The 13,155-nt window shown below is 54.8% G+C and overlaps 1 protein-coding gene across 1 annotated transcript in view; it reads right to left on the minus strand.

Moving 5' to 3' along the window:
* CORO7 (coronin 7) overlaps positions 1-7,494 on the minus strand; it is a 45,520-nt gene extending 38,026 nt beyond the window's left edge. Inside the window, exons 1-5 of the mRNA XM_036492966.2 lie at positions 7,306-7,494; positions 5,277-5,373; positions 4,482-4,556; positions 1,905-1,975; positions 1,212-1,395 (exon numbers count right to left, since the gene is read on the minus strand). Of these exons, the coding sequence (XP_036348859.2) occupies positions 1,212-1,395; positions 1,905-1,975; positions 4,482-4,556; positions 5,277-5,373; positions 7,306-7,365 (487 nt within the window). The 5' untranslated portion in view covers positions 7,366-7,494. The remainder of the gene's footprint in view (positions 1-1,211; positions 1,396-1,904; positions 1,976-4,481; positions 4,557-5,276; positions 5,374-7,305) is intronic.
* Positions 7,495-13,155: the final 5,661 nt, after the last annotated feature.

Raw genomic sequence — 13,155 nt, forward strand, 5'->3', positions numbered from 1 at the left:
AAGAGATCAGTTCCACAGAGTTTTGCTCCCTGGGGATTCATCCAACCTCAATCACCTCCTGCACCGAGGCCCTGGCTGAGGGCTGGACCCTGAGCCTCTTCTGCTCAGAGCTGGCAGAGCTGCTGCAGGATGGACGGGTAGGTGGGTGGTGGAGTCCACAGCCTCAGGAACCGGGCCTGTGGAAAGAGCTTGAGAAGCTAGGCAGAGGCTGTGCCAGCTCTTTCAGGCAGACAGAAGGGCTAGTTGCCTTCAGCAGTGCCTCCAGGACCTCCGGGGCTCTTCCCAGCCTGCACCCTGGGTCTCACACCTCCTGCCCTCAAGGCACACCACAACTCCACAGTGGGCTCCTCCAAAGTGGGCTCTGCAGAGTGATGTTGTGCGATCTCAGGAACACTTGGTGACCTGACAGCCCTCAGCAGGCAAGGCACGAACCTGGTTCCCAGCCCAAGGGCAAGAACCTCACCCAGGCCGGCACAACACCACCCTCCGGAGCAAGGATGACCTTCAACTCAGAATTTTAGGATAGAGGTCCCCAGTGGAGGGGTTCATAGTATCACTACAGAGACACAATTGGGGTACCAAGGAGAGCGCAATCCTCACCTCTGGATGGGAAGTCAATAATTTGATTCCAAAACTGGGGAAGAATTTGGGCCCGGCGCGATAGCATAATGGTTAAGGTCCTCGCCTTGAACGGGTCCCATATGGATGACCAGGTCTAATCCCGGCAGCTCCACTTCCCATCCAGCTCCCTACTTGTGGCCTGGGAAAGCAGTCGAGGACAGCCCAAAGCCTTGGGACCCTGCACCCACGTGGGAGACCTGGAGCAGGTTCCTGGCTCCTGGCTTCTGATCGGCACAGCACCGGCCATTGTAGCCACTTGGGCAGTGAATCAGTGGATGGAAAATCTTCTTCTCTGTCTCTCCTCCTCTCTGTACATCTGCCTTTCCAATAAAATAAATAAATCTTTATTAAAAAAAAAAAACTGGGAAAGAATTAAGAAGTTGGAGTGCCAGGAAATTAGTGGAAAAAGTGCAGAAATGGAACAGCTGAGAGAAGGGGGCAGGTGCAGTGGGGAACAGAGCATCTATGAGCAGCCCGCAAGACCAAGGTGCACACAGACAACCTTGCCACGTTGTACCACTACCACCAAGGAAAAGTGCTGACCAGGATGGGCTGCCCCCACAGGGGCAGGCAGGCTGGGGAGACTGCACCTGTCAGGGGCTGCTGCGAGGTGGCGTCCCAGACCTTCACGACTGTTCCTGCTGCGCTCACCACGATGCCGTCAGCTGTCGGGTGGAACTGCAGGGCTTCCACCTGGTGCTCCTCAGGACCCAGCACCACCCCAGGCCCCAAGGGCAGGGCCTGGCCAGGACCTGGCAGGCGCCAGAGCTTCACCTGCGGCAAAAAACAGTCTGTGAACGACAACCCACAAGACCACCCTGCTGGAACAAGGCTGCTCCACAGGCTCGGCACCACTCCCCAGGCTTTTGGGGGGTACCCCACCCGCCTTGGCAGCAGCCAGGGCCAGGTCACAGGGAGCAAGGAAGCAAAACTAGCTCAGGGATCATATGGAGTGGACAGGGGCTGGCGGGGAAAGCGCCCTGTACTGGCTGGCCCCTGCAGCCTCCTATCCCACCCCATCGTCCTTGCCCCAGGGGAAGCCGGTGTGGATCCAGAGCTTAGCTGCTGGCTCAGCCCTGAGAGCTTTCTCTGCACAAAAGCTTCACTGAAGGCCCAGCAGGAGGCACTGTGGTCCCCTCCTACCTGTGCCCCAGGAAGCCAAGAGCCAGAGAAGGGCCTGGAGGGCAGGAGTGGGAACAGAACTTGAAGAGCTCAGGATCCCTGACCTGAGGCAAGGGGGAGGCTGGAACATGGCCAGCACCCTTCCAACTGCCTCTACTCACCGTCCTGTCGGCAGAGCCTGTGGCCAGAAGAAAGTCATCAAATGGCGAGAAGTCCAAGTCCGTGACCAGGTCTATGGCAGAGGAGGAAGAGCTGAGCTTGTCTGAACACCATTTTCCCAGTCCCTGCAGTCCTCCCCGAGGACAGGGACCAAATGCCCAGGGCTCTGAGGTGGCAGCACTGGTCACACAGAGCCAGCTGAGGATTCTGAAGGCCAGGGCACGCATCCCTGGGAGCCCACTGACTCACTCTAGTTGAGGGCCACAGAGTCAGGCTGCCAGCGAGCTCCTGGGATTTGCTGGCACCTCAGGGACACAGTTGTCAGCTGGAGCGTCCTGAGGCCACATGGCCACTTCCTCCTCAGTCAAGGAATCCCCAGGAGCTGCCCAGGAAACTTCTTTTCAATTTAAGTGAGCTGGCATGGGTGTTCGTTCAGAGTGGTCCACAGCCCAGAGCCAACAAGGCTGGGGGTATTGGAGTAAGGACAGAGTGTGAATATGACCACAAGCTGGCATTACCAGAGAAGTAGCACAGTCACCATCCCCTGCCACGCGCCTCCCAGTGAGATACAGAGAATGTCTTCCTCCCAGCCAGAGAAGACAGGAAGAAATGCAGGCAGACAGGGACAGGCAGTCCTAGCGAGGGTCTCTGCCTGCACTTTCAGCCACAGGATCACGGCAGTCCTGGGCCTAGAGCTGTGGAAGCCCTGCCACCCAGGCAGCCACCACCCTGGGCAGCCTGGCACTGTGACATCAGAGTGACGTGGCACTAACATACTGAGTAATCTGAGTGCCCAGTCTCTAAGTTCTTTGCACACTTGCATCTCACTGAATCTCTGCAGTGACCAGCAGGAGGCACTGCAGCCTCATCCCCACAGACCAGATGAGGTTAAGAACTGTGTCCAGGGTTGCACAACCAGGTTCAGGGTCAAGCAGCAAGGATGCTGCCTCAGAAGCTCCCCCTGGTAAAAGTCCCAGCTGCTACTTGCACAGCTCTCACATCAGAACCACAATCCCACTGCTCCCCATCACTGCCACCGCCCACCTCAAAAGTAAGATGCTCTCAAGTGCAAGGCAGCAGCTAGCACCCAGCCACTCCAGGCCCTCTCACTCTCTGTGCACCTACAAGGGTGGAACAGCACCTGTCCCTCTGCAGCAAAGTCCCTGGGAGCTGCAGCTCAGCCACTTCCAAGAGCGGCCTCCTGGCCAGGCTGAGAAAAGCTGCAGTCACACCAAGGCGACAGCCTGCCCACACGTGCCTGGGCCAGTTTCTACTGGGGAAGTGCCACCCCAACACCCAGATTCTGACTTCGGCTGTGTGGACTTCAGTAAATTCCCAAGTGTACTGAGCCTGGAGGAACTTCTAGCACGTTACACAAAGGAACAGGAGCCAGTATCAAAGAAGCCACAGATGGTTTTGCTGATGAGAAATGCCTAGAAAAGGCCAATTGATGGGGCAGAGGCAACAAATACTCCCTGCAGAAACTTGAGAGTTTTGAGGTTGTTGCTATGGTATAGCATATTAGCCCTCCACCAGTGGCACCTGCATCCCATATGGGCACTGGTTAGTATCCCAGCAGCTCCACTTCCCATCCAGCTCCCTGCTCAGGAATCTGAGCAAGCACCAGAGGACGGCTCAAATGCTTGGGCCCCTGAATGCATGTGGGAGACCAGAAGAAGCGCCTGGCTTCAGCCCAGCCCAAGTCTGGCCTTTGCAGCTATTTAAGGAGTAAACCAGCAGACAGAGGTTCTGTCACTCTTTCCAATACAAATAAACAAATATATATATATATATATATATATATATATTTTTTTTTTTTTTTTTTTTTAATGCAGAGCTCAGGACCACCACAGCCTCTAAGATGTGCAGCTGCAGCAGGAACTGCTAGGTACACAGCTCTCTTCACAGAAACAGGCAGCATGGGCCTGGTCCTGACTGTAGGCTGCAAGCCTCTGTCCCTGCCACAGCAGCCAGAGGCCACTGAGCTCAGGGACTGGGAGGCTGCACTGTCACCAAAATCATCCCATCGCACAGGAGATGTCATGGCAGGTACCTGACAATGCCTCAAAAGAGCCACGTCAACAAGCTTCTTCCAAGGTAGACAGGATTCCAGGAACCTTCACTGCCGTCACTAACCACTGGCGTCATTGTCCCCAGAACCACTACACTGGCCTAAGGACCCAGGACCCACTCCCTTCCCTCACTCCAAGGCCTTCGGACACATAAGGCCAGGACCGACAGGACGGCAGGGTGGGGGAGGGGGTGCGTATGCAGCCTCAGTCCGGGAGAGCAGACTGTTCCTGGGAGCGGGCAGGCGGCCAGGACGGCTGCTGGGCGCCCCTAGAAGCAGCTGCAGCAGACAAAAGCCCCCTTTGTAAAGCCCATCTCCAGCCTTGAGTAGCCTGGCTGGTGGATGCCTGGTGGAGTGGGGGTGGGGGAGAACTTGCTGGGCTTCAGCAAAGGAGTTAAGAGCCACACAGGGCTGAGTCCTAGGCAGTGACCAGCAGCTAGCATCAGTGTGGGGTCTGGCCTGGGACAGGGAAGGAGCTCTGGACTTCCTGGGCCCAGCATCCACTCACCTGAATGACAGCCCAGATGGACCACGTGTTTCTTGTCTGCTGCTTGGCCCTCCAAAGGCACAATGCCCACCACACCTGTTGTACACATGGGAGAGAGGAGCGGGAGGTCTGACTCTGCCGCTCTCAGGGAGCGCCTACCTCCGTGTCCAGGGCTCCACGAGGAGTTGAGTCCCAGCAGTTCAGCCCTGAACTTCTACACCACACAGAAGATCCCTTTGGAGCCCAGGGCTGGGTTCTTGCCCCATGCAGAAACTGGCAGGAAGGGTGTGTGTAGAAGACCCGGGTGGGGGTAGGGCAAAAGGGTTGTCTATCCCAAGAGGACAGCTTGGAACTGTGCCTTCCACCTCTATCTGAGAATGAAGCCAACCCCACAGGCAACAGAATCAGGCGGGGGTCCATGGGGTACCTGAGCCTGGGGCTCTAGGTCAGACAAGACACTGGGATTCCTGCAGTTGGACTCAGTGCTAAGCAGCACAAGCCATGGAGCGATGCTCACTGTACGGTATGGGCTTTCCTCTTCATTAAGTCCCATGGACCCCAACTGCCCAGGGGCCCACAGACGAGGAGGGGGAGGCACGTGGCAATGGGTGGAAACAGAAGTCCTAGGCCCCAGCCTGCACTCCCAGCCATGTTTTTGAAGACCATGGCCAACATGGCTTAAATCCACACATATTATCATCAGACTCATCAGAATACATCTACTACTGCACAATGCCCAGCTTGTAGTCTGGTCTAGGGCCCAGCCAGCCAGGCCTGAATGATGCCTGAACTTCCTTGATGCTCCAACCCCCCTACCTGGACGGTCAACGTTGAAGGCAATCAAGCTGCAGCTGGATTTGATACTGTTCCCACTGGAGGGGTTGCTCCCTGCTTGAATGTTACAGATCCAGGCCTGGGCATAAGAAGCAAGAAAGGTGTGGTGACAGTCAGGGCTTTGTTCAGACCCCAATAAACAGAACTAGCTACACTATCTGAGTTCCTTAGGATCTAGCCCTGTTCCCTGCTTCATAGGAAGACCCTAAAAATACACAAATATGGGATGAGTGTTTTGTGTATTAGTTAAGATGACACTTAGGATGCTGGAATGCCTGGAAGGGAGTCCAAGCTCTACTTTCTGCTAGCAAGCACACTGAAAGGTAGAAGTTGATGACTCAAGTATTCAAGCCTCTGCCAAGTTGCCACCTCCCGGCTCTGGCGAGGCCTAGCTCCAACATGGTGTGCAGGAACAAATCAGTGGATGGAAGAACTGTGCCTCCCCACCTTTCCAATAAATAAGAGGTGATTTTAAAAAGGGAGAATGCATACAAGATGTTCTCAAAAAGATAATGTAGGCAAAAGAGGGTTGAGCTTTGCTCAAGTCAGTCCCTAATACGAGCAAGCGAAGTCAGCAAGCTACCAGGTAACCTGTCCAGGGCAGGAAAGAACAGGAAGAGGAGAAAGCAGAGGTGAGCACTGGGCAAATTCAACAGGTGCCTCCTCCAAGCCCTGGAGAGTAGAGTGGGTAGAACCAAGGCCAGGCCACCAGGTCCCCAGGGACGCATGAAGGCCACAAGCGCAGGGACAGACCACTCTGCAACTGACCCAATCACAGGAAAGCACAGAGTCCGCTCGTCCTGCAACTAACACAGCAAAATGCCAGGTTTCCTGTGTAGAGAGAAGGTGCCACTAGACACCACTCAACATTCCTCCCACCCACACCAGCACCCTCGCCACGAGGGAGCACCCCACTTCCCAGTATTCACCAGCTGTGGGCAGGGTGCCCCCTCCCAGCGTGTGGCCACCCGTACATACAAGTGACAGGAAACACCTTTGAAAAGTAGAGCAACTCTGTGGATCTTCCCCCTCCCTGACAAAACAAACTTGCTGAAGCAGTCCCTCCCTGTGGTCCTGGCTGCGAGTGGACCTCACCCTCCTCCAAGCAGCCTTCCCTGATCTACTGACATTAACCCTCAGTCACCATTTCCCATCCCAGCCCCCTCCTGTGTGTTCTTCAATGTGCTGATTGAAGGGGCTGGTGTCTGCTTGTTGGTGCCGGGGGGAGGGTACACGCTGTCGTTGTCACCATGCAGTTCCAGCTGCTCCACCCGGCACCCAGTAAGTGCAGAGAAAATACGCCATACTGATGGAAAGGCGTCTCTGCCCCCAGGCTGCCTGGGTTTCTCTCGGCCTGCTAACGAAGTCACCAGAGGTCAGTTCCCTGACCCTCTGAACACAACGACACCGGGGGCAGCAGGCCAGGGCTAGTAGCATCATCCCTGAAGCACACCCCGACTCAGGGATGCTATCTTCTGGGGGGCGCCAGGGGCTCTTCCCCTGAGCTCCACCCAACCAGCCACGAGCAGCATCACCCCAGGAAGGGAAGAGCTCTCATCAATGAAGAGGAAGCGCCAGCGGAAACCAGAAGGAGGGGCGCGCATGGGGCTCAGGGGCGCCCCTTCCAGATGGCTGTCCGACGGGACGCACCTAGCCCCGGGGCTCCGGGTGGGGAGGGTGTTAGAGCCGCCCCGGCTCCACAAGGACAACCGGAAGCCAGGAAGACAGGAGGCCTGGTAGGCTTCAGGCCTCCGCCCCGGCAGGAGGGCTGCGCCACAGCAAGGGTCCCGGGGCAAGAGGGCGGAGCAGCAGCTGCCCGAGTGGCCGGAGCGCACCACGGGGAGTGTCCCCTTTGCCATCCCTGGGGCGACGGGGCGACCGGGACGCCGGTGTAGGGGGCTCCCCGGCTTGAAGGGAGCGCCCCAGAGGAGGGTCGACGGTCCCGGAGAGCCTGGGCCGTGGGGAGGGCGGTGGCCGCGAACAGAGCGAGGGGCCTGAGGGCTGGGCTCACCTCGCGGCGGGATAGCCGGGCCTCTGTGTGCCGGAACTTAGACACCTTGAAGCGGTTCATGGCGGCAGGCAAACGCAACCGTGGAGGCGCAGCTTCACGCACCAGGGGCGTCGGCTCAGGTGCACGCCGAGCGGCCCCGGCGCCCCCACCTTCGCGGCCAACGCCGGAGGCCACGCCCCCGGGCCAATCGCTGCCACCGCTGGCTCATATGGCCACGCCCACAGCTAGCTCCTTCCGCGCGCGCGCGCCGCCGGCCCCGCCCTCCGGCCAATCACGCCATGGCCGCCCATTGAGGTCCCGCCCCATGTCAAAAGTGCGGAAGGGGGGCTGCGGGGGTGGTCACGTGCGGCGCAGCTGTTCGCCCACAGTCCCGACGCGGCGTGCGTGGGGTCTGAGGCGGTCGGCGACTTCCCGGGAGGTTCTAGCTCCTGCTGGGCGTGTCCTCACGTTCTGTCTCCTCAGAAATCAGCTCCATGTGGGCGTCTGGAGACTTGTCGAGGGGGGAACTCTGGAGGGACGTCTGCGCGCGGGGACCGGAGCCCCAGCGAGGGCCAGGGTTGGGTGGGAGTGGTTGCCGGGAGGGTAGCGTGGCCTCAGCGCCCGTTCTGAGGTCGCGTCTGGGCTGGCCCTGGACAGGAAGGCACGCCGGAAAGGCGGATGGTGAGGGCAAGAGAGAATCTGTCAGGAAGCTGCTGCTCTGTCCGAGCTACCTGCCACTGTGCTCCACAACTGCATAGTCGGCTTGCGGGCTGACCGTGGCGCCAGTTTAGAGAGGGACTTCCGACGTCAGCAGGAATGTGACTGGTGAGGAACAGCCAGCGGCCTCACACCCCATCCGACGTCCCTGCAGGGACCAGCCTCAGTGGGCTGCTCTGAAAGCTTGGCCTGCGCTTGGGGACACAGGACCCAAGAGATGGGTCAGTTCTTGGTTCAGTTCTTCCAGGTAAACTGTGCGGGTCGAGAGGCTGGTCTGAGAAAGCAGCAGAGCTGCCTGGAGCTTAGAGCCAGACGTTCCAAGGGGCCAGGCAGCTGTTGTGCCTGTGAGCCACACCTGTCGGACTCTGGACCACCAGAGCGGTCTCGGGTGTGGTTTCCGTTAGTGTATGTATTGCTTAAGAACCTGTGGTCAGGACACCCTTGTGGCACACCGGGTTAACTAACAGCCTGTGATGCCAGAATCCCACGTGGGCAGCAGTTTTGACTCTCGGCTACTTCATTTTCCATCGAGCTCCCTGCTAATGCACCTGGAAAAGCAAAACCGATGGCCCCAGTTGAGGCGGTGCCATAGCACAATGCCACTTGCCATGGATATATTTCGTGTGTGTGTATGTGTGTGTGTATATTAGTAGTAGTAATAGATGTTCAGAGAGGAAAGACAGAAAGTTCCGTCTGATGATTCGCTCCCCTAAAGGCCGCAGTGGTCAGAGCTGAGCCTATCCAAAGCCCAGAGCCAGGAGCCAGAAGCTTATTCTGGATCTCCCATGCGGGTGCAGGGTCCCAAGGCTTTGGGCCGTCCTCTACTGCTTTCCCAGGCCGCAAGCAGGGAGATGGATGGAAAGTGGAGCTGCCAGGATTAGAACCAGCGCCCATATGGGATCCTGGCGCATTCAAGGCGAGGACTTTAGCCACTAGGCCACCGTGCTGGGCCATCTCTGTGTAATTTAAATAAAATAAGTTTTAAAAAAGAACCAAAACACATTTTCCCTTTGTGCTTGACAATCCCCTTGCCTTGCTGGGTTGTCAGCTCCAAGTGCAGGTTCATGATATCCTCAAATTGTCACAGCACCATGTGACCTATTTTAGCTTTCTGCAAACCGAGGCCCAGCATGGTAGCCTACTGGCTAAATTCTCTCCTTGCAAGCACCAGGATCCCATATGGGGACTAGTTTGTGTCCCAGCTGCTCCACTCCCCATCCAGCTCCTTTATGGTAGATTGGAAAAGCGGTCAAGCATCCTTGGGATCCTGTAACCACACAGGAAACCCTGAGGAAGCTCCTAGCACCTCCCTTTGGATCAGCTCACTCTGGCCATTGCAGCCACTTGGGGAGTGAACCAATGATGGAAGATCTTTTTGTCTCTCCTTCTCTTTGTATATCTGCCTTCCTAAATAAATATTTAAACAAAATAACATGCAAGTCTTTTTTTTATTGGTGAGAGACAAAAACTTCATTTGTAATAATTTAGAACGTCAAGTAAAGATCATTTTATCGGGGCCTGGCGCTGTGGCCTAGCAACTAAAGTCCTCGCCTTGAATGTGCCAGGATCCCATATGGGCACCAGTTCTAATCCCGGCAGCCCTGCTTCCCATCCAGCTCCCTTCCTGTGGCCTGGCAAAGCAGTGGAGGACAGCCTAAAGCCTTGGGATCCTGCACCCACATGAGAGACTTGGATGAAGTTCCTGGCTCCTGGCTTTGGATTGGCGCAGCACCAGCCATTGCGGTCACCTGGGGAGTGAATCATCAGATGGAAGATCTTCCTGTCTCTCCTCCTCTCTGTACATCTGATGTTCCGATAAAAAATTTTAAAAAATCTTAAGAAAAAAAGATCATTTTATGGGACATGGTGCCTAATTGTCCTTCTGTGACAATTAGAGCCACCACCAGTGAGTTTTTCTGGCCTCTGGAGACTGGCTTGAGCGCTGTGCTCGCTGTGGAAGGGTTCCTAACACACGTGGGAGTCCACAGCCACCGGCAGCTTTGGCCGCTCAGCTGTTCCTACCAGTCACAGTGCAGAGCGTTTTGTCTCCCGCAGTCATCTGTGTGGGTAGCACAAAGCAGAGGGCAGATGCTGCCTGCCTGGCAGCTCTCACAGATAATATGGCACTGCTGGTATAGCAGGTGACAAGTGTGGAGGGCAATGCTCGTGTGCAGGGAACACTTGTTTCTCTTAAACCTCAGGGTTTTAGGCTTCAGACTGGAGAACACTGGTCTTGGGAGAATGCACTGTTGTGGCCTACAGGGGTCATCACAGTTTCTAGCCGCAAACTGGGATGGACCTCTTCATGTCCCACCGCAACTGAAAACTTGGCATTATGCTGTGCTGGGCTGGGATCTTGATTTTTTTCTTACACTGCTTGTCTGCTCTTTTGCAAATTTTCTCATGTTTTAGTACTTTTTTTGGGGGAGTGGCATTTGTGATCATGAAAATCATCTTACAAGGTTTTAGTTACATCAGACTGGGAAACAAAGTTCTTGTGATCTGGAACAAGAAGTGTTCTTAGTATCAGTATCTGCTGCTGCTGGAAACTGGATACACAGACATCTGAAGTATGACAAGCCCATGTAACAACTACTGTGTTTCTTCCCAAGCCTGCTGCTTTCCAGGGTTTGTTACTTTGACATTACCCTGGTTACGGGAAAACTTTAAGAAGTATATGTAGGGATTGGCACTAAGGCACAGTGGGTTAAGCTGCTTCCTATAATCGCATCTCATATGCAAACAGTGTTTTGAGTCCTGGCTGTTCCACTCCTGATCTAGTTCCCTGCTAAGGTGCCTGAGAAAGCAATAGAAGTTGGCCCTGGGAGATGTGTCTGGAATTCCTGGCACATGGTTTCAGGCTGGCCCAGATCCAGGCCATTTGGAGAGTGAACCAGTGGACAGAAGAATCCTCTATCATTTTCACTCAGTCTTTCAAACAATTTTTTTTAAAGATTTATTTATTTTTATTGGCAAGGCAGATATACAGAGAGGAGGAGAGACAGAGAGAGCTTCCATCCGATGGTTCACTCCCCAGGTGACCACAATGGCTGGAACAGAGCCAGTCTGAAGCCAGGAGCCAGGAATTTCTTCCTGGTCTCCCACGCAGGTGCAGGGTCCCAAGGCTTTGGGCCGTCCTCGACTGCTTTCCCAGGCCACAGGAAGGGAGCTGGATGGGAAGCAGGGCTCTCAGGATTAGAACTGGTGCCCATATGGGATCCTGGCGCACTCAAGGCAAGGACTTTAGCTGCTAGGCTACCAAGCCAGGCCCATGTATTTTTTTTAAAGATTTATTTATTTTTTATTGCAAAGTCAGATATACAGAGAGGAGGAGAGACAGAGAGGAAGATCTTCCGTCCGATGATTCACTCCCCAAGTGAGCCGCAACAGCCGGTGCACACCGATCCGAAGCCGGGAACCTGGAACCTCTTCCAGGTCTCCCACACGGGTGCAGGGTCCCAAATTCTTGGGCCGTCCTCAACTGCTTTCCCAGGCCACAAGCAGGGAGCTGGATGGCAAGTGAAGCTGCCGGGATTAGAACCGGCGCCCATATGGGATCCTGGGGCATTCAAGGCGAGGACTTTAGCTGCTAGGCCACGCCGCCGGGCCCCCATGTATTTTTTATTTGATAAAAGATTATACAACTAAACTGGGGTGATTTAGGAGCTGTTGGCCAAGGATGACAATTACTAAGATCACACAAGTTTTGAAACTGACCCATGTGTAGTAAGGAGTGTAACAAACCCTGGGCGCAGCCAGAGCTGCTCTTCTCCAAGTTTTTTTCTCCTGCCACCAAAAACCGTTTCCCTTTCCTTCAGAAGCCGCCATCTCCGGCTTTGCTCCTTTGGAGTTCTCTGCTTCCTCCCAGGAAATATGGTTCCCTCAGCAGCCAGTCTTTCTGCTCCCCTCCTCCCAAGAACACTCCGCCTACAGCATGGAGGAAGTTCCTTGTTGCTCAAGATGGGGCAATAGATGGGGTGGGGGGAAAGATAAACAGAAACAGCAAGAAATGAAGACACGAATGCTCACCACTTTCCTGAGCTTCCCTAGCGCAGAACGGAGATGGAGGTTGCTCCTTGGTTTCAGCTTTATTCCTCCAAGTTGAACTTCTGTAACAACACTATCCTTTCCCTCCAGGTTCTGGGCTGGCTCCAGGTGAGTAAGCAAGTTCTTGTTGCTACTCTGTCTTAGCACAGAACCATGTCTGAAGCCTCTGGATGGGTCACTTCACACTAAGACCAGCCCCACAGCTGCCAATGGCAGGGCTGGAATTCAACCCCAGAGCCCACACTCAACCTCTACACTGGACACAGTTCAGTGTTACGTGAACTCCTCTCCCTGCCTCCCACTTGATGACACCCTTCTTTATTTCTCTCAGTACTCACCACTTGCTAGCTCAAATGCAGCAGCGTTGCAATATTTTAACCTTGAATATATCACAGCCCATGAGGAGTTAGACTCATCAGTCATGGATTGCTTCCCATGCTAATGTCCACATATACAAAAATGTTTGTGCACAATGCTGGGGAGGGGGGAGGACCACATGTGATGTTGAACCCATTCGGACACCCTCAGGTTCTCTTCCTTTTGCATGGGAAAGGCAGTGTGGAAGGTCACCCTTATCCTTATCATGCACCCTAAGTTTAGAATTTGAGAACACATCTTTACACATTTGAAGCCCTTTTTACTTTTTTTTAAAGATTTATTTATTTTTATTGTGAGTCAGATATACAGAAAGGAAGATCTTCCGTCCAATGATTCACTCCCCAAGTGACCACAACAGCCGGTGCTGCACTGATCCAAAGCCAGGAGCCAGGGGGTTCTTCCTGTTCTTCTACACGGGTGCATGGTCCCAAGGCTTTGGGCCGTTGTCGGCTGCTTTCCCAGGCCACAAGCAGGGAGCTAGATGGGAAGTGGAGCTGCCAGGATTAGAACTGGTGCCCGTATGAGATCCTGGCGCATTCAAGGCAAGGACTTTAGCTGCTAAGCCACAACGCCAGTCCTAGCCCTTGTTACTTGTAATGCTCCACCCCAGTCTTTTACACAAAGGGTCCAATTGGAATGTGCCCTTTAGGTTTCCTGAGGTGTCCGGAAAGATTGGCTTAATTGGCTAATCCTCTGCCTGTAAGCACTGACATATCCCATATGGGCGCT

This window comes from Ochotona princeps, chromosome 24 (assembly GCF_030435755.1).
Source record: "Ochotona princeps isolate mOchPri1 chromosome 24, mOchPri1.hap1, whole genome shotgun sequence".
Lineage (NCBI taxonomy): Eukaryota > Metazoa > Chordata > Mammalia > Lagomorpha > Ochotonidae > Ochotona > Ochotona princeps.